This window comes from Protopterus annectens, chromosome 5.part0 (assembly GCF_019279795.1).
Source record: "Protopterus annectens isolate FY-2018-M chromosome 5.part0, PAN1.0, whole genome shotgun sequence".
Taxonomy (NCBI): domain Eukaryota; kingdom Metazoa; phylum Chordata; order Ceratodontiformes; family Protopteridae; genus Protopterus; species Protopterus annectens.
Genome location: NC_056735.1, coordinates 1032637125 through 1032664395, shown reverse-complemented (window position 1 = coordinate 1032664395; position 27271 = coordinate 1032637125). Strand labels below are relative to the sequence as shown.

The 27271-nt window shown below is 42.9% G+C and overlaps 1 protein-coding gene across 2 annotated transcripts in view; it reads left to right on the top strand.

Annotated features, from left to right (window-relative positions):
- Nucleotides 1-27271, top strand: part of UXS1 (UDP-glucuronate decarboxylase 1) — a 1006428-nt gene that overhangs the window by 637163 nt on the left and 341994 nt on the right. For both annotated transcript variants that reach the window (XM_044072750.1, XM_044072749.1), the window contains exon 11: nt 12468-12511. In XM_044072750.1, the coding sequence (XP_043928685.1) occupies nt 12468-12511 (44 nt within the window). The remainder of the gene's footprint in view (nt 1-12467; nt 12512-27271) is intronic.

The window sequence follows — 27271 nt, the reverse complement described above, 5'->3', positions numbered from 1 at the left end:
CCAAAAACTCCACTCAGTAAGAATAAAACAAAAATTCTTAGTTATTTCAGTTTACTACGCCCAGCAAGACTTCCCAATAGCTCTTGTTAAAGTCAAAGCTCTTTTTCACTTTGGTTTTCCTGTGTTCTCTTTCTTGTTCAGTATTCTGTAGTCCAGACAATCCACCAGCTGGCACCTACCAAGCATCCTGACTCTAGTAAAAATTATCCCTTTACACAGTCTGGCAGTCTTCTGTCTTCCTGGTCTACAATTTCCACCCCCCCCCCCCAAATCTATTTTTAGGTAATTTCAGCAAATGTTTCTGCTTAACTTCTGCTGCTGTTTGCTCTGTTCTTCTGTAATGTCTGGTATAGACATACCAGCTCAAAAAATATCATACTCTAATGTCACATTTCTTGAAGTATGACCTGTCAATCATCAATGCACAACCTTAAAAAAGCTATGTTTACAACAAAAACACTATTTTTGCAGGAAAAAGGCACATTTCTTAATTGCTTAGCATTCATTTTTTTACAGTATGCATAAAGAATTAAACTACAAGAGTGATCCTTTTGATGATTAGTCCAGCTGCATGAGGCTACACTGTAACCATAGTCGTTTGAAATAGAGGATCACTGCTGTCGTAGGGACAGAGTCTCACCTTATCTGACTGTTTATTTCTTCCACTGGAGCCCAGGTAGAGAAATGGTGTCCGATAGCTGGTTCTAGGGTCCATCATTAGGGGTTGGCTTTTGGCAAAAAGTGTTGCTTTGTTCACCCAGCAAGGTTTCCTTACTGAGCATTGGGAGTACTTCTTCTGGCATTCTTAATGCTTTGATTTTGTATGCCACAAATGTCATTTCCAGGGAGTTAGTCATATGTGGTGGTCCTTTGCTCAGAAAATGAAGACTCCATGGCCTGCTATCCTCTTTGCATCTGAGTGTCCTGTAGATATCCTCAACAGAGGAGGAAACCATCTCCTCTCTGTGGACATCTGCTTGTATTAGAAGTCAGTCTGGAAAGATTGGTGTCTCCCCAATGGATAATTCCTAGACCTAAGATGTTGTGTTGCAGAGTAACTGTACCACAAAAACACAAATAAAATTGGTGTTCCAAAAGCAAACCAACACAAACCAAAATAACACTGCCCATGGTAGAGTAGTCTTCCAGATTTATTGAGCACTTTCATTCCTATGAGCTTCATCAAATTTTTTTTTTTGTGTTGTTGAAAATTCAGGAAGTGCCCTTCACAAACACAGCATTATTTGTGCTAATTAAAAAAAAAAAACTCTTTCTGTTATTGGCAGGAGTTTTAGATACAAAAGGAGGTAACTGGCAAGCAAAATTAGAACCAAAAGAGTTGATTTGGCAATTGAAACTAAATGCCACAGAAAAAGCAGGATTATATGACCATGTGCTAATCCCGTGTGTGTCAACTTTATGAACTGCTAGATTATAGTAACGTTGAGCAGCTGGTATAACAAGTATAGACACAAAAAGTGAGAGCGAGGGTTAATAAAGTTAATTTATTAATAATACAGTTTGCACTATTCATATTTGTTTTTAACTTTTTACGTTGTACTAATTTTTGTATAATTGATTTTTATTTATATGATGAAGTTAGCAGCATGGCTGTGATAGTGATTTTTTTAAATGTATAAGTATAATATATTTTTATATATATATATATATACACATGTTTTTGTATATAAATCAGTGGTTTTAAACAACATTGCATTTTTAGCTTTAGTCTTGGATGTTTTTTGAAATTTCAGTTGGTTGACATTTTTTTTGTTGTTTAGCAGGCATTGCCTTAAAGATTTAATTCATGATAAAGCACATCATATGTGTGATACGTCTGGGCACAGGATTTTTTAAACTTGGTAAAGGACTTCAGTGCAGCTAGATTCTGATGAAACCCAATGATAAAAATGGGTGAAAGCACTTAATCTGGTTATGTCTAATACATTTGGATGTTATCTGTTGAGAATGTGGTATGGACATTTGGTTAGTAAATCTGGTTAATGACAGAGGGAAATTAATTCAGGGAGTTCATAAATTTTCAGGCTTCTCCCCTTACAAATCTCCTAGACCCTGTTTCATTTCTAAGAAGCAAAATAAACAATCCCTGTTTTTTCAAGCCAATCAGGGGAACAAAAGGAGATGGTATGAGGGGATCAGTAATAAGCATGGATCTTTTCCTAATAAATGGCAGTCTGCAGCTTCATAATGACTATGCCAGCATTCTTCCTGCCTTTCATAGGTTCATACTAGGCTATCTGCCCTAGGGCATTTGCAAGCCTAGCCAGAGTGTGTTTGGCTTTCGCCACCCATTTTAAATGTTTTACTATGCCCTTTTTCAAGGTTAGTTTACTGTGCCTCTGTCTAGCAGTGACACAGAAGTGATACCCGGGGTAAACCTACGATCTCCCATCCACTCGTCAAGATTTCTCTTGAAGAGAGACAGTGAGGGACTCTGCCTAACTTGGACTGGGATTCTATTCCAGAGTGAAGGGAGCCTCTGGGTTATGAATCTGTCCCTCCAGCATGTCCTATTTATTTCAGTGCTGAGGTTCAAGTCCCTCGAGCGCGTAACTCGTTGGGATTTGGATTTTCTGAGGTGCAGCATGTCCATTAATTCCGGGTTGGACATGGCTTTATACGTCAGGCACAGATCGCCTCTAAGCAGGCGGTATGCAACCGAGTAGAGCTGGAGTTTCTTTAACCGAGCAGCATATGGCATCTGTTTGAGCCCTTTGATCCTCTTGGTGAGGTACTTTTGGGGTCTTTCTAGTTGCTGCAGGTGTCGGGTAAGGTACATCCCGAAAGGGGCATTGTATTTAATTATGGGCCTGATGAGGGATGAGTAAAGAGGCACAATGACCTCCCTTGATCTAGATGTGAATCCCTTCATGATTAGGTGGGCTATATAGGTGTTTTTTCTAACCACTTTGGCCACGTGTTTGTCAAAAGACAGACTGCTATCAACTTGGGTCCCCAGGTCCCTAATTACTTCTTCCGTACTTAATGGATTACCACCCATGTGGTAATTTGTGGGCACTTTGTTTTTGCCAAATGGGATGACTATACACTTTTTGGAGTTTAGCTTGAGGTCATGGCTCTGGCACCAGTTATCTGTTTCTATGAGACCCTTTTGGAGGATGCTTGTGTCAGCTGGAGAGTCGATTATGGCGCCTAGTTTGCAGTCATCTGCGAACTTGGTCAGCCACAGTCCTCCCATGTTGGCCTGTACCTCTGATAAATATATACTGAACAAGAGAGGTCCCAGGACTGAGCCTTGTGGGACGCCACTTGTAACCGGTTTGGAGTCTGACATGGCTCCAGCAATTCTGACCATATGGGTTCTGTCCTTGAGCCAGTTCGTAACCCATCTAGTGACATAGGGGTTTATATTTAAGTTGGAGAGCTTATATACGATGCCCGAGTGGGGTATTGTATCAAAGGCTTTAGCAAGGTCCAGGTAGGCTGTGTGGACCACCTTCCCCTCGTCGATGGCCTTGGTGACTGTTTCAAAGAAATCAACCAGGTTTAAGTGGCAGGATCTGCCCTTAAAGCCGAACTGGGTAGGATCCAGTGTCTGTAGGTCCCCAATATCTTTATTTATGAGTTCCATGATGATCCTCTCCATAGCTTTGCAGACCAAGCCAGTCAGGCTTATGGGGCGATAGATGTTCTTCGTCTTCCCTTGCTGCAGTCCTGACAATTGGGTATAGTCCGCGTCCCAGTCGGCCCGAATACCAGAGGGTCATGGCGCTTTAGACTGACGCCGGGTACTAATGCGCATGACCGACGCCATTTCAGTCTTTTGCCGCATGGTCCGATGCAGAAGCAATTTGTGCAGGTTGGCGTTCTGAGATTTTCCAAACCGAGTTTCAGACCGAATACAGAGTTGGCTAAAAGTAACGTTAGAACATTTTGGTTTTTCTTGCCTCAGTATTTAACCGGATGTCAGAAAAGTGAATAACTGTATTTCTTGTGGGAAGCAGATACCGCATAGGGATTATCATACATTGTGTATACCTTGTTTAGGGCCTGAGCACGACGTTGTTGGTTGCCGCTCTTGTGCTAGATTTAACATTAAGAGGAGGCTTGATTGTGCTAGGTTAGTGTTTGGGAAGCGTTGAATTATACTATGCCGCCGGATGCCTGCTTCATCTAAGAAGCGCAAGGACAAAACAGTGAAGTCTAGGGTGAGGAACCGCAGTCCCGGACGCCGGTCCTTTAGAAGGCTCAGGGGAGCCAGAGGTTTTGCCAGGAGTCTCTATGGAGTCTCAGGCAGATACTTTACTGTTACAGGATGTGCCCTCTCAGGAGGTAGGCCAGGCTGAGGGGCTTCTCAGGTAACTGTTCTTCCCTCTCTTCCCTAGGTAGTTAGGGCCTCTCCTTCTGTTGCCAAAGCTTCTTTTAGAGGAAGGCCAAGTTCAGCTTCTGTAGGGGCTTCTCCTAGCATTTCGGCTCTGTACTTAAGAAACAGATGCTTAAAATAGCAGTAGATTTGGTTACTTTGATTAGAGGCTCTATGCCCCACCTGATAAGAGGCCTAGGGTGGAACAGGAGTTTGATAGTTTTGAACAGTGTTCACAGGCTTCAGAGTCTTCTGTGGAAGACTTGCAAGAGTTTCCTACTTATTCTGATTCTGATGTGGATGATTCCACTCCTTCAGCTTCTCCTCCTGAGGATTTTTCATTTTCAGAGACTCTTCACTCCATGAGGGAGCACTTTAAATGGGAAGGCCAAGATTACTCTGACTCCAGAAAAGGCTTAGGGAATTCTTGTTTTGCCCCAGCATAGGCCCTTACCTATTCCTCCTGTGTTAAATGTGGTGGAGGATGTTTTTGCAGAGGCTTCTCTGAACCCTGATTCCTTGCCTCCTGCTCCTGTTAAGCCTGATAGGTATTATAGGGTGCCCAAGCTCATAAGTATTTGTTTAAGAGTCCCAGGGCGGACCCAGAAACTGTTTCTCAGGGGCCTAAAGGTGTTAAAGCTTCTGTGGTTAAAAATCCTGTACCCTCTGATAAAGAGGCAAGGGCTTTGGATAGGTGGGGTAAGAAAGTATATACTTCTTCCACTCTAGCCATGAGGGCGTTGAATTGTCATTTTCATATGCTGAAATATCAGAATTATCTCCTTTCACAATTGAAATCTAAGGTGGATGCTTTGGCGGAAGGTATTGAGTGTAAAGAATTGCTGGATTTGGTTCATGTGTCTGAACAAGTGGGTAAGCATTCTTTGCAGTGTGGTTTTGATGCTGTTCAGGCCTCCTCGAGGGTGGCTGCTACTAGTTCTGTTCTTCGCAGACATGCATGGTTGAAGGATCAGAATTTAGCTGAGCATGTTAAGACCAGGATTTTGGATGCTCCTTTACAGTCTGATGTGTTGTTTGGGCCTGTGGAAGCAGTTTTAAAGAAAATGGAGGACAAAGCTAAGTCTATGCAGACTGTTAAAGATTTTTGCAGGTGCAGCCTCCAAGTTTAGTAGAAATTGGCCTGCTAAGGGGTGGACATATCCTGCTTATGGTTCCCAGTCTAGGGGTAGGTCTAGACGTGGTAGGGGCAGGGCTCAAGGTTCTTTAGGCCTAGATCAGACAGTTCACCTGCTCAGATTTCTGGTGAGGGCAGGGGTCAGTCCTTTCGTAAGCAGAACCAATGACCTGCCTTTTCAGCTGCCAGTGGACTCTCGTCTGGCAGCTCCTTTGGGAGGAAGATTGTCTCTTTTCAAAGAAAATTGGGATTTAATCACTCAAGACAGATGGGTGCTGGATATCATTCATCACGGGTACAGATTTTATTTCCACACAATGCCCCTTTCAAAGGCATGCCAGATGTTCCTCCTCCACAAAGAAAAGAGGCTCACAAGCAAGTTTCTCAGTTACTCCAGATAGGAGCTATTCAGCCAGTCCCTGTGTCAGAAAGGGGCTTGGATTTTATTCTCGCCTGTTCCTAGTACCAAAGAAGGGGAACACATGGAGACCAATTTTGGATTTATCTCTCCTCAACACTTATCTGGACATTCCCAAGTTCAAGATGTTGACGTTACAGCAACTGTTACCTCTGCTGGGCAAGGATCACTGGATGGTAACTTTGGATCTCAAGGAAGCTTACCTTCATGTGCCCATAAGGCTAAGTTGCAGACAGTATCTAACTGGAGATTTTCATTATCAGTTCTCTGCATTGCCCTTTGGCTTATCTACTGCCCAGAGTATTCACAAAGGTTCTGGCTCCAGTGATAGCTTACTTCAGGCTTCAAGGCATTCAAATTTATCCTTACTTGGACGACTGCCTGATTCTGGCTCAAGAAAAGGAACACCTTCTACTGCATCTGGAATATGTCATAGCAGTGCTAAGATGCCTAGGGTATTCTGTGAACGAAATAAAGTCCAGTCTAGTACCCTCTCAAGACATGTGCTTTCTGGGTGTGAGACTGAATACAGCAGCCCAGATGGCCTTTTAACCCCGGACAAACAAAAGAGTCTGTCACTTTACTTCCATCAACTACCTCATCAGTCCGTGCTGACTGCAAGGACAGTCCTTCAAGCATTAGGGTTCATGGCATCTTGTATTCTGGTGCTTCCCAATGCCAAACTGCATATGAGGAAGCTGCAATGGTATCTCAAAAATGTATGGACACAGCACTGCCAAGATTTGGACACTGTCATTCCAATAATACCTTGCCTTCAAAAGGAATTCTTGTGGTGGGCTCAGGAATGTCACCTAAACAAGGGACTCTCTGTGACCCTGCCAGAGGCGAGTCAGATTTTAACGACAGATGCCTCGGACACTGCTTGGGGAGCTCATCTAAATGGAAAGTGGATACAAGACAAGTGGCCTGCCAGACTACAGCATCTACATATCAACATGAAGGAGATGTTAGCAGTCCAGTTTGCATTGATGGCGTTCAAGGAGTTACTTCTTCCAGGGCAGGTGTTGATTCTGACAGACAACACAACTGTCATGTGGTACATCAACAAGCAAGGGGGAACACATTCTTATCCTCTATGCAGGCAAGCAATGATTTTATGGGAGACTGCGTTAAACCTGCAACTGACTCTTCAGGCAAGGTTTCTGCCAGGAGCACAGAACTCCCTAGCAGATGTATTAAGCAGACAAATCATGGATCCCCGAAACTGGATCTTCATGTATTTCAGAAATTGACAGTGTCATGGGGAACTCCAGACATAGATCTGTTCGCTTCTCCACTAAACCACCAGCTGCCAAAGTATTGCACAAAGGGGTTTCATCACACAGCTTGGAAAGTGGATGCTCTGTCTTTCAGTTGGAAAACCTTCATGTCTATGCCTTTCCACCTCTACCTCTTCTTCCAAAGGTATTACTAAAGGTCAGACAGGACAGGCCAAGGATGATTTTGATAGCTCCAGATTGGCCTCGCAACACTGGTACCCACTTCTAAGGAGTCTTGTAAAGAAGCCTCCATGGCCTTTACCTCTGATTCCTCATCTGTTATCTCAGAAGGACGGTCATCTGCTCAATGTCAAGCTTCAATCTCTTCATCTCACAGCTTGGCATATTCTGTGTTGAAGCATGGTAGGTCTCAGCTTCCTCAACAAGTTTTAAATGTGATTATGGAAGCTAGAAGGCCTAGTACTAGGAGAGTGTAAAATGGAAGAGATTTTTATTTTGGAGTACAGCAAAGAATTTGGAGATTTCAGAGCCTAATTTGAGTGTGGCTCTTCAATATCTTACTGAATTATTGGACAAAGGTTTGTCTTTCTCTTCCATAAAGATTCATGCTGCAGCAATTTCAGCTCACTATGATTGTGACCCACCTTTGTTTTCGCATCCTTTGTTCAAGCAGTTTCTTAGAGGGGCAAAGAATATAAGAAGAGCTCCTACTCCTGCTTGGGATCTCAATTTTGTGTTGGAAAAACTTACTCTACAACCTTTTGAGCCTGCAGCTACTGCTGAATTGAAATATTTGTCATGGAAGACTGCTTTTCTGTTGGCTATTACTTCTGCAAGAAGGGTGTCTGAGTTGCAGTCCCTTATGGCAGTAGAGCCCTTCTTGATTTGCCATAAGGACAGGGTATCATAATCCTTCCTTTATGCCTAAGATGGTTTCTAGTGTGGCTTTAAACCAAACTATTCATTTGCCTTGCAGATCCTCAAAATAAAGGGGAAAAGATTTTGCACACGTTGGATGTGCACAGGCAATTTATTATTTGAGCAGGACTAAAGATTTTAGGCAGTCTCAGCAGTTACTTGTTTCTTTTGCTTTAAGTTCACAGGGCAAGCCTGTGTCAAAACAAACTATTTCTAGGTGGATTGGCTTTTGCATTGCATTTTGTTATTCCCATCATGGCAAAGAGGTTCCAGCTGGGATTAGGCCTCATTCCACTAGGGCTACTGCCACTTCAACAGCATTTCTAAGGGGGGTGGCAACTAAGGATATTCTGGAAGCTGCTACTTGGAGTTCAGTGCATACTTTCTCTAGGCATTATCACCTGCCTATATACTCTAAGACTAGAGCTGGTTTTGCCACAGCTGTTTTACAAGGCATGTTGTCAGCTCCTGCTACTTTATAATTTGCCAGCCTCCCTTACCTCTGCTTTGGGATTCTACCCAATTGTCAGGACTGCAGCAAGGGAAGACGAAGAACATAGTACAGTTTTGTACCTACCATAAATGTAGATGTTCGAGGATTCCCTTGCTGCAGTCCAACTCCCTCCTTCCCTCTGTGTTTCAGGGTGGTTGTGTAGGTGAGTTTACATGCTTATATTTTTGTATATATTACTGTATATATTGTACATGTTTTTGGTGCAGGTTGTTTTGGGACTTGTCTTTTGGGTCTTCTGACATCTGGGGCAAGAAAAGACTGAGGAATGGCGTCGGTCATGCGCATTAGTACCCTGACGTGACGCCAGTCTAAGGCGCCATGACCGACGTCAGCCTTATACTCTGGTATTCGGGCCGACTGGGACGCGGACTATACCCAATTGTCAGGACTGCAGCAAGGGAATCCTCGAACATCTACATTTATGGTAGGTACAAAACTGTACTTTTCCAGGATCCGTTGAGGGGCCACCTTTGTGGAGAGGGACCACTGTTGCTGTACGCCATTCTTTGGGTACATATCCTGTAGTAAGGCTGAGATTGAACAGTAGCTTTATGTTGGGGTTCAGCTCTTCTTGGTGTTCATGTAGGACGCAGCCCGGGACACCGTCTGGTCCTATTGATGCTGTGTTTTTTTGCTTTGGAGAGGGCGGCTCTCACCTGAACAACTGAAATGTCAGGGGGGCAGCACTCTGCTGGGATAGACATTTGCTCTTTTGGGGGGGATGGGGGGCAGATGTTTGCACTGAACCTGTCAGCCAGGATGGTGGCAATGTCTGTGGGTTCAGTGTATTTTTTTGTCATTTTGGACCAACTCTGAGCATATCTGGGAGTTTCCACCTAGGTTCCTAACATAACTAAAGAAAGCCTTGCGAGTCCTGTGCAATTTTTCTCTTGAAGCTGGCCTTTGATGATTTTATGAGTGCCCGTAATTTTTTGCTAATACTGATCAGAGAAGCCTTCCCTTTTAGGGATTTTGCTCTATCGTGCAGTAGCTTCCTCTTTCTGTTGCATAGTTTGTTTATGGCTGGGGTCCACCAGACAGGACGCCTGCCCTTGGGGGATTGGGTCTTGGTTTTATTTGGGATCGCATGATCCATGCATTCCTGAAGGTGTTCATAGAATGCGTTTCTAAAGGATTCTGCAGTCTGGGCCGTATTTTCCACAGGCCCGGGGGCTTTGAAGGATTCCACCTCGGTTTTGAGGAGTGTGAAGTTTGCTTTAGAGAAGTTTTTCACTGTGGTTTTCTGGGCAGGGGGTGGGGTCGGGATGTGGATATCCAGTGAGATTAATTTATGGTCTGATCTTACCAGTGAGGGATACACTTCTGGTCTGGAGCATAGAGTCCCCATGTTGGTGATGATCAGGTCCAGTATGTTTTCCCCTCTTGTAGGCGTGGTGACAAGTTGTTCCATAGCATTTGAGTTTATAAATTCTAGGAACCTTTGGGATAGGGTGTTGGAGCTAGAGTAATGCTCCCGGTCTATATATTTGGGTGGTTGAAGTCGCCCAATATAATGGTGTTTGGGGAGACCTTCATATTTTCCAGTGTTCTCAGGAAGGCCGAGTGGGGTTCCTGGGTTTGGGAGGGTGGTCTGTAGCAGGCTATAAACTGGAAGGCAGTTTTACCCACTGTTAGTTGAACATGGATAGTCTCCGATGCTTCGTGCTGTGCCACCAACCTGGAGGTGTGGGTATCTTTGACGAATATTGATACTCCCCCCTCCTTTTGTGGTTCGGTCCGAGTTTTGGGGCCGGAAAGTATGGTAGGAGGTATAACCTGGTAGTGCTGGGGTGCTCTCGGGAGCCTTGAACCAGGTTTCTGTTACTGCACAGATATCGATGTTCTCCATGCTGAGGAGAGTTTCGAGTGCGTGCATCTTGAGGTTTAGACTTCTGGCATTGAGTAGCATTACCCTTACTTTCTTTTCCCTTGTGATACCTATGGAGGAGGGTTTGTCTTTTGAGCCTTGCCTAAAAAAGGTACTATGGGGGTGGCAAGAGCCTTTGCCAATATCCAAAAGCCCAGGGGTGACAGGTGCAAGCCGTCCCTAGCAAAGCAACGTGGCTTGTCGAGCATGTCATCCCAGGCTGACAGGCATTGGATCCATTTTGAATTACACCAATACTTAAGCCAATTGTTGAAATTGTGCTTAAAATCATTGGCTAAGGTGTTCCCAAGACACCCAAACTACAAATTTGTGCTTCCCCAGGCCTGCCCAGCTGCTGCCCATTCCACATAACCTAAATCACTGTCAAATAATAGTCAACTGATAAATCAGCACTTCTTCTTGTCCAAGTGCACAGCACATATGGTCTCAAGTCTGATAACACAACTCCAAAATCAACCACTGACCTCTGAGACTTTGATCAAAGGGGTCATGGTACCAAATACACCAACAAGCATAACTGTGTTAAAAATGTAACTGTTATAGGCAGACATGACCAGCACAGAAATCCAACAACAATTCTCAAATTAGGCAGGCCATTTCTCATGAGCACAAAGATCTCAAAAAACTAATAAAAAAATACAGAGGAAGTGCATGATACTCAAACTCCCTAAGAAGGCTGTACACTTGGGCAGCTGTCGAGTGTGCATGTACAAGCAGCAGAAAAATGTTTTTATTTCTGCAACTTGCCGTTACCCTCCCCTCCTGCCTCTGTCTTTCAAAACTTGTCCCAATAACTGGTAACAGACTCAAGTGTTAAAAGGTGGTTCATGAGAGATGCAGTTGTCACTGGATACAAAAACATCCTTTCAGGGTTGTTCTTGCTCGCCCTCTGAACCAAGTACATTTTTTCCCTCAGGTTCTTCAGCACTTGCTTTACCCTAAGAGTTGTAGGACCAGTGTCATTAAATGAAAGTGGCAAATAATTATATTCCAGAATATTTTTGGTACCGAAGAAAGAACCTTCTTGGAGACTAGTTCTATCTCTTTACTTCCTAAATCCACATGTGGAAGTTCCATGCCTCTAGATGTTGACCCTTCAGAGGCAGAGACTTCATTCGCCAGGGAAGTGTATGGTAACATTGGACCTAAAAGATGCATATCATCACATTTCCATAGAAAAAGGCTTCAAGAATTTTCTCAGATTCTCTGCTCTGGATCACATTTACAATCATCTGCATTCCACTTTTGGTTATCTGCTGCTTCAAGGATGTTTACAAAGCATCTAGCTTCATTTATAACTTGCTGAGGACAAGATGGGCTTTGATAATCAACCAATATAGCTTAAAGGCTACTGCACCAGTGGGAATGAAGAACATAGTATAGTTGTGCAAGTTACATTTACCCGTAGCAGGAGATGTTGGAATTCCTCAGTACTGTGGTAGTTGCATCCACCCAACATCCTCCTACTGTTGTACATATTTTTTTGTTGGGAAATAGTTTGGTGGTTATTTGTTGTTTGTTTACTTCAGTTTAAATACACGACTGAACATTTTTAGTTAAGAAAGTCCTAAAGATTTTCCATTCTGACTCCTAATTTTCCTTTGTCAGGGCTGACAAACCAGCAGTCAGAGTGGAAAGGAGGGAGGGAGGGAGACAGTTTTTGGAAATTGCCCAGTTGTTGTGTCTTGGGAGAAGAGAACCTATATAGCCTAAAGGCTACTGCAGCAGTTTGCAATTCAAACATCTACTGTAATGGGAAGGTAAAACTAACAACAGCTGCACATTGCCTTGAATTTCTTGACCCACTGATCTTTTGATTCTGTGCCATGCAGTATTTTTTAAGAAATGATTAGTTTGTTCATTTTGCTAAAGAAAATTCAAAGCTGTCGTTCTTTAACTGAGATTAAGATATACAGTGTAAAGTGCAAGGTATACCACTTTTGTTGATTCTTGTATCTGACTGCATTGCATACTCATGTTTCTTTCATTTATCTTTTGTTTCCCTTAGGTTTATGGCTCAGGGTCTCAGACAAGGGCTTTTCAGTATGTCAGGTGAGTATTTTTTTGTTTGCAGTCTTAATGGTTAATTGCAGCTGTTAGTAGCTGCACAACATCTCAGTCTCCTGAACTCACACATGTCATTTATATAGAGCTGTGACTTTTTTTTGTTACCAAAGGTACTGATTAAAGGTTTTAGCAATTTTCTCAGGTATTTTTGTTCATTTATTTTATTAGGATAAAGAAGAATTATGAACTTGCTTTTTTACAGTAAAATACATAAACAGTTCAAAAAACATTAAGGTTTGTATATGTTCTTGAATTTTACTTTATTATATAATGTATAATATGGTCTTATGAATGTACTGTTGTATAATTGATAAGTGACTCTACTTCCACTGCTCCTGACCATCAGCCTCCAGCCCCTAAAGGTCCTGATAGATTTTATAAAGTACCTGAAGATGTAAAGTTTCTGTAAAAGTGCCCTTTGGGTAGAACCTTCTGTTTTCTCATTTCTGTGGGTAAGGCCTCCAGACTGCTGCTAATGCCTTTTCTCTGATGAAGACAGCAGGGCAGTGGACAGACTTGGAAAAAGGTATACACCTCTTCCACTTTGGCTTTCAGTTCTCTGAACTATCACGTCCAAATGACTAAATATTTGCTGCCTAATTTAAGTAATTTAAATAAAACTGTGGATTTATGAAAGGGGCAGGCATTAAGCAGCAGGCCAAGTCCATGGTGGCCCAGGCTTCACAGGTGGCTAGACATTTTATCAAATGCTGTTATATGATGCACCAGAAGTGACTTCAGAGCAGCTACTACTCGCTCTTTTATCAGAAAGATTGCATGGCTTCGCTCTTAGTCCTTACCTGAGGACATCAAAACCAAGCTACTAGATTCTCCTCTGAATAGTGATTTTTTTTTGACCTGATGAAGCCAACTTGTTTAAAAATGTAGAAGAAGGAAAAATTATGAAAGATTGCAAACTATTTTTTTCACTTTTTATGAAGATGTCAAAGAAACTACACAGCAGCACCATCTACAATGGATTTGTCCCTTCTCAACAGTTTTTCTCAAAGTCCCCTTATTCAAAATCTTGTCACTGACTCTTCTGCTCTTCATCTTTCCACAGGATTTGCTGGTTTCCTTGGATCTAAAGGATGCCTAACTTCCACGTTACAATCCATCCTTCTTTCAGTAAATTTGTGAGATTTTTGGCTTGCTCATCACAGTTTCAGTTCTCTGCTGTACCTTTAGGACTCTCTACAGCTCCCTGGCATTTTACAAAGTGTCTGGCACTAGTTATAGCCTTTTGCAGGATTCAGATAATTCAAATATTCCCAGATCTTAATGACCTGTTAGTACAGGTACCTTTTTAACAGATCCTTTTACATCATCTCATTTTCACTATTTACCTTCTCCGGGGTCTGGGGTTCACAGTCATCTTCAAGAAGTCCACACTAGCACTCTCAAAAGGCCTGGTTTTCTTGAGCTGCAGATTAGACACAAACTCACACAGGCATTTTTACTTGTAGACAAGGTATAAAGTCTGTCTGACAACTTTCAATCTCTTTTGCCCTCTCAAACTTGCACTGCAAGAGAAATTCTTGGGACACTGGGATTCATGGCTGCAACCATACCCATGGTCCCCTGTACCTGAAATATAGCTGTTCTCTGCATTTTCATCCTCTGGACAACCACATTACCCTTCTCCCTGTATAAAGAAAGACAGAAATTCAATGGTGGATATCACAGGTAAACCTCAACCCAGACCTGTCATTCATAGTACATCCCTCCTCTGGGCAAGTAAGTAAGGAGTCTGAATCCTCACCCCTGACAACAGTGAGGGATGTTCACTTGGAACAAAAGTAGATACACACAGTATTACCAGATGCAGCTCTCTGCATCAAACACAGTTTCCTCTTAAGAGCACACAGGGAATGCTCCCAGTCTGGGGTCTGGGTTTCCCCTCTGTTTCTCCAGGTCCCCAGTAAGACTCCCCTCTGGCACAGCTGTAGAGTTGAATCCTGAGTGTCCAAGTCAAGACCTGTAACACGCTGTCTGAAATCAGTGCTCTGTGTCCCTGCTCCAGGTAGCTGAGAAACAGACACACACCCCACACTATTTGAGATTTGATTTGCACACACACAGGCACACTTGGGAAAGGCTGGCATAGATTTACACTCTCTGCTATACTTTGTCCAGACTATAAGGTAGTTACTGCCACCAGACACTTCAAAGCCAGCTACTCCAAGTCTGTTACAAGGGTACCCGATTATACTGAGTGAAATTAATATTAATGCAAATGGTAATGTTGACCAAACAGCAAGGCTTTCAGGAGTGACCACAGTGTCGCCCAATAAATATAAGTACTCTCAAAGGTTAAAATATTCTCTAAAAGTCAAACCACAATGAAAAGTTTAAATATATTTATTAATAAATAATAAAAGAACATGAAAATACTAAATATTTATTTACAATAAACACCAGAGTTTTAATCACAGGAAATATTAAAAACAACACAGATGAACAGATTCACAGATACCAAAAAACAGTACTAAACTAATCTCAGTATATCTTCCTGACTGATCTAAAGAATTGCTGTTCTCTGGTTACTTACTAAAGCAAGGCAAGATGAAGTAGGTGCATGATCTCTATATGTCCGGTTACAAAAACAGACTGCACTGACTCTTGTTTCGTCTGGTATTAAAACATCATTTTAGTCATGGATTACTGAATGACATCACATAACATCTGACTCTGGTTCCCATACTATCCCCTTTCCTAACACCTGAACCAGAGTCTAGTATGTTAGGTGCTCTACTCATCCTCTTGTTTCATTGCTGTAAGAAGTACAGCAGGAATAGCCAATAAAAGCATCAGAGTTGAAGTATTTTGTTAACCTCTGGACTTTTAATTGAAAGATTATCAAGCCCTGTAGAAAATCGCAATTTGACTATGCCTGTAAGTGGATTTCACTTCCTAAGTTTTATCTTGAAAAAAGTAACACTGCCAAAGTTGCAAGCTTGCCTTCTCTCTCTCTCTCTGTCTCACTCTCTCTTTCACACATGTAGAGCATAACATCCAGACGCTCGGTTTCCAGGACTATAATTAAAAAGATATGTCTGGTAGAAAATACCTTTTTTTGTTCTGCGAGGAATCTTGTAGGTAAAGTGGAAACACACAGGAAGAGAGACAGGCTCCAACGTTTGTCCTTCTAAAAATTTAAGTGAATAGGTTTTGCTGCATTTTTGATGTTTTATGCCCCCATAGTAGTATAATCTTCATCCGGTGCGTTAATTCACTCTTCAGAGGCCACCTTCTTATTCTGGCATCTCCATCTCAGCACTTTTTTTTTTAAGTTTCCTAACTTCTGTTCTTGGACATGTGCCTACCTCCACCTGGCACACATTCTGTGTTAACACAGTGTGCTAGGAAAGCATGTCCAACCATTGCTCTTCGCATTTTTTTCTGCTTCTCACACATTTCAGATCTTGATCATAAGCTATATTCCTGTGGCTTATAGATAATTACTTAATCGCAATCAAAATCTTCCTTAGACTAGAAGAATTATTCATTGTTGCAGTCTGATAAATAACCACACAGATTATATTGCACAAAACTAACCAATAATGACTACGCTTGGATAAAACCTTTAAGTTCACACACAGCTTCTTTCAGGTAACTTGTTGCTTCTTGGTTGTTTGAGCAAGTATTGTTTGTGGTCAACTGTAAAATAAGAACGGCACTGCCAGAATAAAAACCAGAATTTGTTAAGCACTTTCATACTGGTGAATCCAGGACTTCATCAGAGTAACATACAAAACCCCCACAATCTTTTTATACAGAATCAGTCACGTGACAATTAATAGACCAACATATTGAAAGTCATATTTCAGACAATTGAAAAACAACAAACCGTAGAGTTCCACCTACCCGTTTTAAAAAACTAGTCCCCCCATAAACTAATATCCAAGAAATATGGAAAATCTTTAAAATTAATAACAAACATATGTAAAAATGCTGATAGTATAAAAATAAATCTAACTGATGCCTATTACTTAAAAAACCAAGCCACTAAAGTCACAACATTCACAACCATCTATAGTAAAAAAAATGTTAAGAAGATACACAATGTTCCTGTAAATCTTAAACCACTACCAAAACATTTTTTATTAACGTAGGGTAAAAGCTCTGTGTTTAAGGATGGGCACAAGATTAATGTTATCATTCAGCCCAGGGGAAACAATGGCATTAAGCCTAAGTTGCCAATAAAGTTCCCTCATAGCAATCCTATTTTCCCAGTCCACCCCCCCCCCCCCCCAGCGTCATGTTTAGCAATTTCCACTGTACCAAATAAGAACTTATTGAAGCTGGGGCAACAAAGTGAATGTTTATATAAAGCCTTATTGAGGTTCTTGCTTTGGATAGTGTAAACATGCTCGTACATCCATTTACGTAGGTTTCTCTCTGTCTTACCCACATAAAAGAAATTGCAGTTGTGACAACAATATAGACTAAACCACTGCTTCCACAGTCTCCTGTTTCTAATTTAATAACTTGAGGGGGGTTTCCAAAAAGAACCTCATTTGCTACTAAAATAAAGGAGCAGTACTTACAAGCCGCACATTTTTTCATACATTTCCTATGTCCAGACCTGGAAATAGGATGTTCCAACAAGTATTTCAAGTTAGATTCAGTCTTGTATACAAAATGTGGCCCTTCTCCTAAATTGAAGATAAGGTCTGAGTTTGAATGGAACATCACCCAGTTTTTAAACTAGGAAATATTTAACCACTTTATAAAAACTACCATAGTACTGCGGTGGTGGTGCTGAGGTAGCGTTGTCACCTCACAGTTAGACATTGCCCGTTCGATTCTCAGAGCATCTTCTGTGTAGCGACATGCGTGAATGGGCGTTCCTTCGTTGAAGGTTGTGCATTAGGCCCGGCAAGCCAGTACGTAAAAATCTACTGCCAGTCATTAGCGGACCGGACTTCCGCTGTGGCGACCCCTAACCGGGAAAAGCCGAAAGATACAAACATAAAAACTACCATAGTATAAAACCATGGAGTCCACAAAGTTAGTGTTAGTATAGTAATTGTCTTATGTAGTAGTGAGTTCTCCTGACCCCAAAAAGTGGTTTATATCTAGTTCCCAATTAGCCATTACATTTGTGGCACATGTAGCTACTAAATCAGGAGGGTAACCCTTCTCTCTAAACATGTTACATAATACAGATATTTCTATCCTAAAATCATGGGGAGTAGAACACATTTTAGCTGCCCTTATTGTTTGTCCCTTCACTGAGTTCCTCTTAATATGTAAAGGGTGGTTACTCAAAAAATCTAAGTATGTATTTGAATACGTTGGTTTCCTGTGTAATTTAGAACCAAAATTGTTTCTTTATAATTCTTATATATAGTAACATCTAAATAGTCTATACAAAAACCTTAACAAGTGATGTGAGAGTGTTCAATCTCGCCGTTTGTTCTTACACACGGGATCGGCTCCGAGTCAGCCGCATAGCAAAGCTCTGCATCTTAGAGAAGCTCGAGACCAGGCTATATCCCACAATCCTCCCTGCCATTACTCAGATTTAGTTTGCCGCTGCAACGGGTCACATCGATAAGAGAGCTCGGACCAGAGAAAACTTGTTATTGACAGATAAGATAGTTATTGTTTTGTTTAAAAGTTCTTATAGTTCTTATAGTTATTGAGAATTTAGTTCTGACCGTACTATAGTGTGTGTGTGTGTAGTGTAGTTAGTTCTTTTATAGGTTTCCCTTTGGGGCCTACCTTTCTATAACCTATAGCTATATATATATATATATATATATATATATATATATATATATATATTTTCCTCTTAATTATAGCTAGTGTTTACATTTTCTCTTTTTTACAGTAAAAGTGTTTTTTGCTTATTATGTCTGAGAAAGCCAAGTCTGGTTTTAAAAGGTGTCAGTGTGGGCAGAAAATGTCCATCACTGACCACCATACTTCCTGCGTCTACTGTCTTGGCCCTCTCCACTTGCAGGAGGATTGCTCTATATGCCATTCCTTCAGTGGGAGGGTCATGACAGATAGACGCAGGAAACTTATAGACAGGGGACTTCTTAAGCCTGCTTTCCAGGAGGCCTTGGACAAGTCTGACCAGGCTTCTAAGTCCTCGAAGGGGTCGAAGATGTCGGAGCCCATGTCATCGGCTCCGAGTTCATCTTCTGAAGTTCGTTCGCCAGTTCCACAAACTTCGGGGCCGAGCGTCGAACGTTTATCTCTCACTGAGCCCCAGGTCTTGGAACCGGTGTCGGAGCTACCGCTACCTTCCATTCTTCAGTCGGTGCCATCTTCGGCCCCTTCGACCCGATCTTCCAGACCATTATCCGATACTGATGTGGATCGTGTCGTGCAGAAACTTATGGAGAACACGGCCCTTTCCAAGTTGATTGCAGTTTCCTCCTAATTGGTGTCGAAACTAGAAGGCCTTCCCTTATCTCCAACAGGTACTCCTTCGAGACCCATCCAGTCTTCGGAGCCGGAAGAGGATGAGCCGATGATAGTGGAGCCCTCGGTGCCGAAACCGTCCATTGCACGATCGACACCATTGACCTCAACTCCTTTGGAACCTATAGGTGAGTCGCAGAGTCGACGATCTCTCCTTGGTTCCGGGACTGAGAGTCGTACCGACCTTTCGGTGCCGACTCTCCCTCTCGGGGCCTCGGCGCAGATTGGCTCAGCTCCGTCCTCGGGGTCGAGACCCATGGGCCCCGTGTCTGGCATTCTTCCATGTTCTTCGGAACCGGGGGAATCCTCGACCCGAGGTTCAGGAGTTTTTGACCTTATGAGGAAAGTTTTGTCTACTCAGACAACCACTTCATCGGAGGTGTCTTCTCCCTCTCCTAAGGAGCCGCTCTCTGTTTCTGTTCCCACGACACATCCAAAACGTGGAGCACCATTGTCTCAGCCACCCCCAGAGGGTGCCCCCTGTTCCTCGGAGGCCTCACCGGAATCCCCCTCCGATGAGGTTCCGAGGAAAAGATTGTGCAAGAGGAGGCACTTAGATTCCCCACAGGAATCTCCAACTTCTGACACTGACTGGATGAGTCAGAGGGGTCCCCAAAATCCCCCTCCGAGGATGTCTCATTTGCGGACAACTTGGAGATTTTAAAACAGAGGGGTGATTGGCAGTCCCTAGCCCCCACTGAGGACGAGTCAGTGTTGCTGAAGGCTTTTGGTGCTCAACCTTCTACCTCCTGGGTTACTCCGCCCTTCGATGAGTTAATGGATTTGATTGCTTGAAGGGCGTGGGAGACACCGGACACAGTGGAACCGGTCCCTCGAAAACCAAGCAAATTTATTACCGCTCCCCAGGACAAGACTTATCTCACCAAAGGAGTCCTGGTTGATGCTATGGTGGTGGCTGCAGCCACTAAAAAGGAGATGTCTGAGTCTTCCTCTTCTGTTCATCCTCCTAATAAGGATTCTAGGACTATGGACAGATATGGAAGCGCTTTTTAGTTCAGCGACTTTTCCATGCGTTCGCTAAACTATTTGACACATTTTACACGTCTACAGAGGGATCTCATCAAGGAGCTGGGAGATACCCTCCAGGGTAACACAGATGCTGCTGTTTCAGATAAGGTAACAGCACAGCTTAACACCCTTACCTCCATAGTGAACTCGTCCATGAGGCTCATCTCGTATGCGGCTGAAGGGTCGAGTAGAGCCGCAGCTTCAGCGATTGCTCTACGAAGACAATCCTGGATGCGGCTGTGCTCATTTGCGGAAGCCTTCAAGTATTCCTTCGCCAACACCCCCTTTGATGGTGCCACTCTTTTTGGGCCCAAAGTGAAAGGGACATTAACTCGGTGTGAGCAAGAAGGAAAGACTCTGTCTGCTGGCGGAGTCTGTTTTTCCGTTCCATCTAGACCATACCCCAAAGGGCAACGAGGCAGAAAAATGTGGTTCCGTAAAACTCAGGGATCTTTCCAGGCCACACAGAGTGACCCCCCCCCCCAGAGGCAGAGGGGGGGGGGCAGACATGGAAGACGTCGCCCCGGCGGCAGAGGGGGTCCGCAGAACCAAGGCGACAGGGATCCTATCCCTGGTAAGCCTTTCCAGCACTCCTGAATGGGGGCCCGACTGTCCTGCTCTGGAGGCAGTCGGGGTCGCTTGGCTTTATACCCACAGGCCTGGCTAACTCTCACCTCAGACTCCTGGGTAAAAAGCATTGTAACCAGAGGATACAAAATCCCCTTTATGTCAACTTCCCCCCAACAAAGAAGGTTTCCAGATGTGCCACCCCGTCTGCGAGGCCCAGCAACAATAGAAATTTCAAAGCTGCTCAAAAAGTCATTCAGCCAGTCCCGGTGGACCAAAAAGGATCCGGAACTTACTCAAGGTTCTTTTTAGTTCCAAAAAAGACAGGGGACTGGAGACCCATTTTGGATCTCGGCAATCTCAATACCTTCGTGAAGAAGGAAAAGTTCCGGATGGTCACGCTTCAATCGATACTTCCATTTTTGCAGAAGGACGACTGGATGTGCTCGATAGATCTCAAGGATGCATACTACCACATCAAGATGGCCAGACCGTCCAGAGATCGCCTGCGCTTCCGGCTGGGAGCCAGTCATTTTCAATTTTGAGCCCTGCCCTTTGGGCTCACCTCAGCCCCCAGGGTATTCACCAAATGCATGGCAGTGGTAGCGTCTCACTTGAGATGTCTAGGATTCCGGGTGTTTCCCTGTCTGGAAGACTGGCTCCTCACTGCCACCACCGAGCGTCGCCTCATACAAGCCAGAGACTATACAGTCAACCTTTGTTCCCACCTAGGGATTTCCATAAACTTTGAAAAATCTGCCTTACTGCCCTCACAGCATATTTCATTCATCGGAGCAGACCTAGATACGCGCTTAAAACTGGTAAAGCTCCCTCAAGTAAGGGCTTCATCCCTCAAGGAACAGGTTCTTCTTCTACTGCAATGCAGGAAAGCCCCGGCCAAATTGGTGTTGAAGGTTTTGGGACTCATGGCAGCGTCCCTGATTGCAGTTCCTATGGGGAGATTGCACATGAGGCTCCTCCAATGGCTGCTGTTCACGCAGTGGTCGTTCCAGCAGTTACCCCTAACGCACGAGATTCTGATAACAGATTCTTGCAAGTGAGACCTCTCATGGTGGGTGTTCAGTCAGGATCTCACTGTGGGTCGTCCATTTGTTCTACCGAATCCGACGGCCACGATAACCACGGACGCTTCTCTGATAGGGTGGGGGGATCTTTTCCGGGAAGAACAGTCCAAGGGGAATGGTCCAACATGGAGTACAACCTGCAGATAAATGTTCTGGAAATGAGGGCGGTGTTCTTGGCGTTGCAACACTTTCAAACCCTCCTACCTCTAGGAACAGTAGCAGTTCAGACAGACATGTCTGTAGTCTGGTACATAAACAAACAAGGGGGAACCAAATCTTACCCATTATGCAGAGAGGCCATGAGAATTTGGCAATGGGCAGAGTCCACGGGTTGCTTTCTGATAGCAACGCACATCCCGGGGTCATCCAATGTCATTGCGGACAGGTTCAGCAGAGCCATCCTGTTTCCTCACGAGTGGTCCCTCAAACTACAGGTGGCGGAAAGAATTTTCCGCAAATGGGGCCAGCCTTGCTGCGATCTATTCGCCTCCCCGATGAATACCAAATGCAGAAGCTATTTTGCCCTTCTACCCCCTCCAGGGGATGTCCCCAGGGACGCACTGATACACGATTGGCCCCCGGTTCCCCTATATGCATTTCCACCTACCCCCTTAATTCCCAAATTTCTTCAGAAAGCCATGAACCTGGAAAGGACAATTATACTCATAGCCCCATTCTGGCCTCGACAGATATGGTTCCCCTTTCTTCGAGCCCATCAAACAGAGGAACCGTGGATCCTGGACCCAGTACCAGATCTACTGACACATTCGTCGGGAGTTCCTCACCAGTCTCTTCTATCCCTCAAACTAGCAGCTTGGCTGCTCCACTTTCCCGCCTAGCCAGGTCTGATGTACTTTCTCCGGCAGTTCAACGCATTTTGGTTGCCTCTCATAAGGCTTCCACTACAAAACTCTATAGGAGTAAATGGAAACGCTTTGTGTACTGGGCATCTAGCCAACACTTGGACCCCCTGGTTGCTCCTTTACATAAAGTTCTAGAATTTCTATCCATCCTTTTCCACGAAGGAGCCTCTGCTTCCACACTAAGAGTACAGTTGGCGGCCATATCCAACTTCCATGTTGGTGAGGACGGTTCTTCTATTATGTCCCACAGGCTTTGTAAGGCTTTTATGAAAGGTTCCTTCCATCTTTGACCGCCCGTCAGAGACCCTTTATTCCCATGGAATTTAAATTTGTTATTGTCGCAACTAATGTTGCCACCCTTCGAACCAGCCTTTTCTTGCCTCCTGAAGTTTTTGTCGTGGAAGACTCTTTTTCTTGTAGCGGTTACTTCAGCTCGGAGAGTGTCAGAGCTGCAAGCACTATCAATTAAACCACCTTACTTAATTTTCCACCCAGATAGAGTTTCCTTACGAACAAACCCGTCTTTCCTTCCTAAGGTATGTTCTGTCATAAATATTAATCAGTCCATTGAACTCCCTACTTTCTTCAAAAGCCATACCAGCAAGTTGGAATATATGCTGCACAAGTTAGATGTCCATAGACAGCTAAGATTTTATTTGGACAGGACTAAGGATTACAGAAAAACAGATCAACGTTTTGTTGCATTTGCAGACAATAAAAAGGGCATGGCAGTTACAAAACGTACGCTTTCTAAATGGCTTACTGATTGTATAGCTTTTGTGTATTCTAAGTCTAATCAGGCCTTGCCCACCAAACCTAAGGGCCATTCTACTAGATCCGTTTCCACTTCCTTGGCTCATGCAGCTCGCCTGCCTTTGGACACGATTTGTGCAGCAGCCACGTGGTCTAAACCACATACTTTCATCGCTCATTATAGAGTTGACAAAGCCTCCAAAGACAGGACATCTTTTGGTTCCACTGTGCTCAGGAACGTTCTTTCATGAGTCACTCAGGGTGACTGAGCTAGGGACGCTACCCGTGTGTAAGAACAAACGGTGAGATGGAACACTCTCACATAAAGAAGTTATGTTCTTACCATAATGTTCCATGTGGAGTGTTCATCTCGCCTTTGTTCTTACATTCCCCCCCTTCCCTCCCTCACGTGTTTGGAAGAACGAGTAGGACTAGAGTCTGGTCCACATGTCTTTACCTCTTCCAGGTATATTGCCTCTTACCTCATGGGGTATATTTTGTTACCCTTTAGTTAATTTATCAGTGAGATAGTGTCTCTGAATTTTTGTGGTGGTATGTAGCCTTAGCACCTCAGGTTTATTGTTAGTCTGGTTTGCTTGCAAACTAGATCTGAGTAATGGCAGGGAGGATTGTGGGATATAGCCTGGTCTCGAGCTTCTCTAAGATGCAGAGCTTTGCTATGCGGCCGACTCAGAGCCGAGGATCCGCTCCGAACCCGTGTGTAAGAACAAAGGCAAGATGAACACTCCACATGGAACGTTATGGTAAGAACATAACTTCTTTTTTGGTGACATCCAAGATGACTGCACATTGAGTAACAGCTTTATTCTAGCTCTCCCAATGTGAAAACAGAAACTCAGCAGAGAAGCCCAGTAGACTTTTGTGTTTATAGGTAAATTTCAGTAACTGGCTACTAAGTGTACTACCTGGATGTCAGAAAGTAAGAAATACAGAGGACTTGCAGAAAAATCGGATACAAAAAGTAAGGAAGAAACACTTACTGGGGAAAGTTCTGCAGCTGATCAGCAAAAAAACAATGCAACCTCCAGACATGAAATCCAGTAACCTACAGGAAGATACAAGACAACTGCACACAGGCCTGGTTAAAATAAACGAAACACTGATGGAGTATATCAACACAAACAATAAAAGGCTGGAAAAAATGGAATAAGCTTTAAACAAAAATTCAGACAAGGTGATAAAGCTGCAAAAATCAGGTCAAAATGAAGAAAAGGCTGGTTGAATGAGACTGCTCAGGACGAAATGTTTCAAAAAATAATAGAATTAGAGGACAGAGCATGTGGGGAAACCTGAAGTTTTCAGGCATACCAGAGAAGCTAAAAGGAACAGACAGCATTAAATTTATGAAAGCGTAAATAAGCAACTGAACTAGTATTTCGCAACAGGAGCTGTTAGTTGAAAGGGCACATCATGTGTTTGCTCCAAACCTGGCTGTGATAAAAGCAACCTAGACCTTTAATAGTAAAGATGCAATCCTACCAGCAGAAGGGGTTGATTTTGACAAAACTGTGGCAGAAGGACAAAGTACTAAAAGTGGGAGACGGGAGAGTGTTTGTGGAGAATGATTACTCATTGTACACCAGGCAGAAGATAAACAAATTTTTTCCATTATTCAGGGAATGTCAAGACGCAGGTGTGAGATTCAAGCTGCTGTACCCAGCTGTCTTCAAATTATTCTTCCCTGGAGAGACAAAATTATTTTTTGATGAAGTACATGCTAAGGAGGAAATACAAAAGTATGTCTAACAAAAAGTGAGCTTTGAAACCGAGCGAGGTTATGCTTCTTGTATTTCTGGTAAAAGACCACAGAGAGAAGACTGGACCTGTGAAACTTTTTCCAGTGTTTCATCAAAAAATGTTGGAATGAAGGATGGGAGCACGAGAGTTGACTAGAAGAATTGAGAGTACATTGGAAATGAAGCAGAGACAGGATTTGGGAGATGAATAGTAATGTAACTTAATGCGGGGTTACAGTGTAATAATTATATGTGTGAAATATGACAGAACAAGAAAAATCTGGAAATATTGGACTTTTTCAGAATTTGTTGGACTTGTGGGGGACTCTAAAGCATATGCCCTACTTCATGTCATTAATGTTCAAAAAATGTTTTAGAGAGGGGAAGAGGAAGAAGAAAGTTAACTAAGTAAAGATTTTTTTTTCTTACTAGCACTGTTTTTGTGGTGTATGGTTTTCTTTGCATGCCATAAAGGAACATGTTCTCAGTTATTTCTAAGTGTAATGGGGATTGTAAACAGGTGCTGCTGTTTTTTTTCTGTACTTTTTAACTAAGTAAAGATTTTTTTTTCTTACTAGCACTGTTTTTGTGGTGCATGGTTTTCTTTGCATGCCATAAAGTAACATTTTCTCAGTTATTTCTAAGTGTAATGGGGATTGTAAACCGGTGCTGCTGTTTTTTTCTGTACTTTTTCCTTCTCTCTTTCTTTTGATTCAATTTTAAGAAATGTAGGCAATGTAATGAAAAAACCTGTTTAAAAGAGCATGATAAAAGAAAAATTAATGTGCTTTTTCTCATTCTTGCATGGGGAAATGACTGGTTTAAGGAACAATTGATTTAGTAACAAGTTTTAAGAGTAAGCAAGCTTCACGAAAAAGAATATTGAACATAATGAGGCTTTTGTCTAGCAAATACATGTATGCTTAGTAGCAATTCTGCAGCTGGTCTTCGTTTCCATAAAAACAATCTGATAAAGAGAAAGTGTCTGCCTCCATGGAGACATGAGAACCAGGCAATCCGAAAAAGAGAAGCTGGCTATAGTTTGGTGGAGAATGATTGGCTAAAGAAAAAAACTGAAGAGAAATTGGTTGGTGTTAAGTTAATAAGTTTTAGGGGATATTAGGGTGTGTTTGTTTTATTGAAAGCCCTCAAACAAAAAAACAAAAAGTTTTGTAAGATGTGACATAGGCTTAAATGGATATGACAAGAAACAACTGTATACAAGTTCAACCTGTCAAACAGTATATGTGTACAACACAAAAGCTGGAACTAGACATTTAACAAAAAAGGTGTAAATAAAAGGTGAGAATAATAACTTTTTAATGCACTGATGCTTTCTGTAATGTCTTTAAATGTCAACGGTCTCACAGTTAAATACAAAAAAAAAATTAGTGAACTAAATTAAAAAATGTAGAGTGCAAATAGCTATGTTACAGGAGACAAACTTAGAAAGAACTGAACATGTGAATGTGATAAAGAAACCTTTTCAGAATGGTTATTCAGCGGAATACCTGGGACGAAGGAAAAGATGAGTACTTACATTAATTGCAAGAGGAGCTATAATAGTGATAGAAGAGGATAAAACAGGTAATAGTGGCAGATTTGTAGTGCTAAGGGCTACTGGCAAGGGAGGAGGAGGGTTATGCTGGCATGTATTTATCATCATCATCATCATCCCCTTTTTCCCATTTACATGGGGTCGGGGTATCGTATTAACTGTCGCCAACTCTCTCGATTCAGTGCCACTCTCCTGCCTTCTTCAACACTCATGCCTGATTGTTGCAGATCTTCTTTTACACAATCCATCCACCTCTTTGCTGTACACCCTCTTCCTCTTACCTTCTTCCTGTCTGTCCCAAATCTCCCTCACCAGATTGTCTTCTGCTTTTCTACACATGTGCCCATACCATCGTAATCTGTTTTCTTTGATCTTTTCTGCAATTGGAACTACTTTGACTTCTGCTCTTATGTCCTCATTTCTTCGCCTGTCCTGCAGTGTGCATCCTACCACCTTTCTCAGGCACTTCATTTCCATCACCTCTAGCTTCTTCAACTGTTCTGCCTTTACTGCCCAGGTTTCTGTACCATACAGTAGTACTGGTCGTACCACTGTCTTGTACACCTTACTTTTTAGCTTCTTTGGCATTCTTCTGTCATATACTACACCTGATACTCTATGCCAGTTGGCTGCAGCCCCTCTGATTCTAGCTTTGACCTCTTCATTCAGACTACCCTTCTCCTCAACCACCCCTC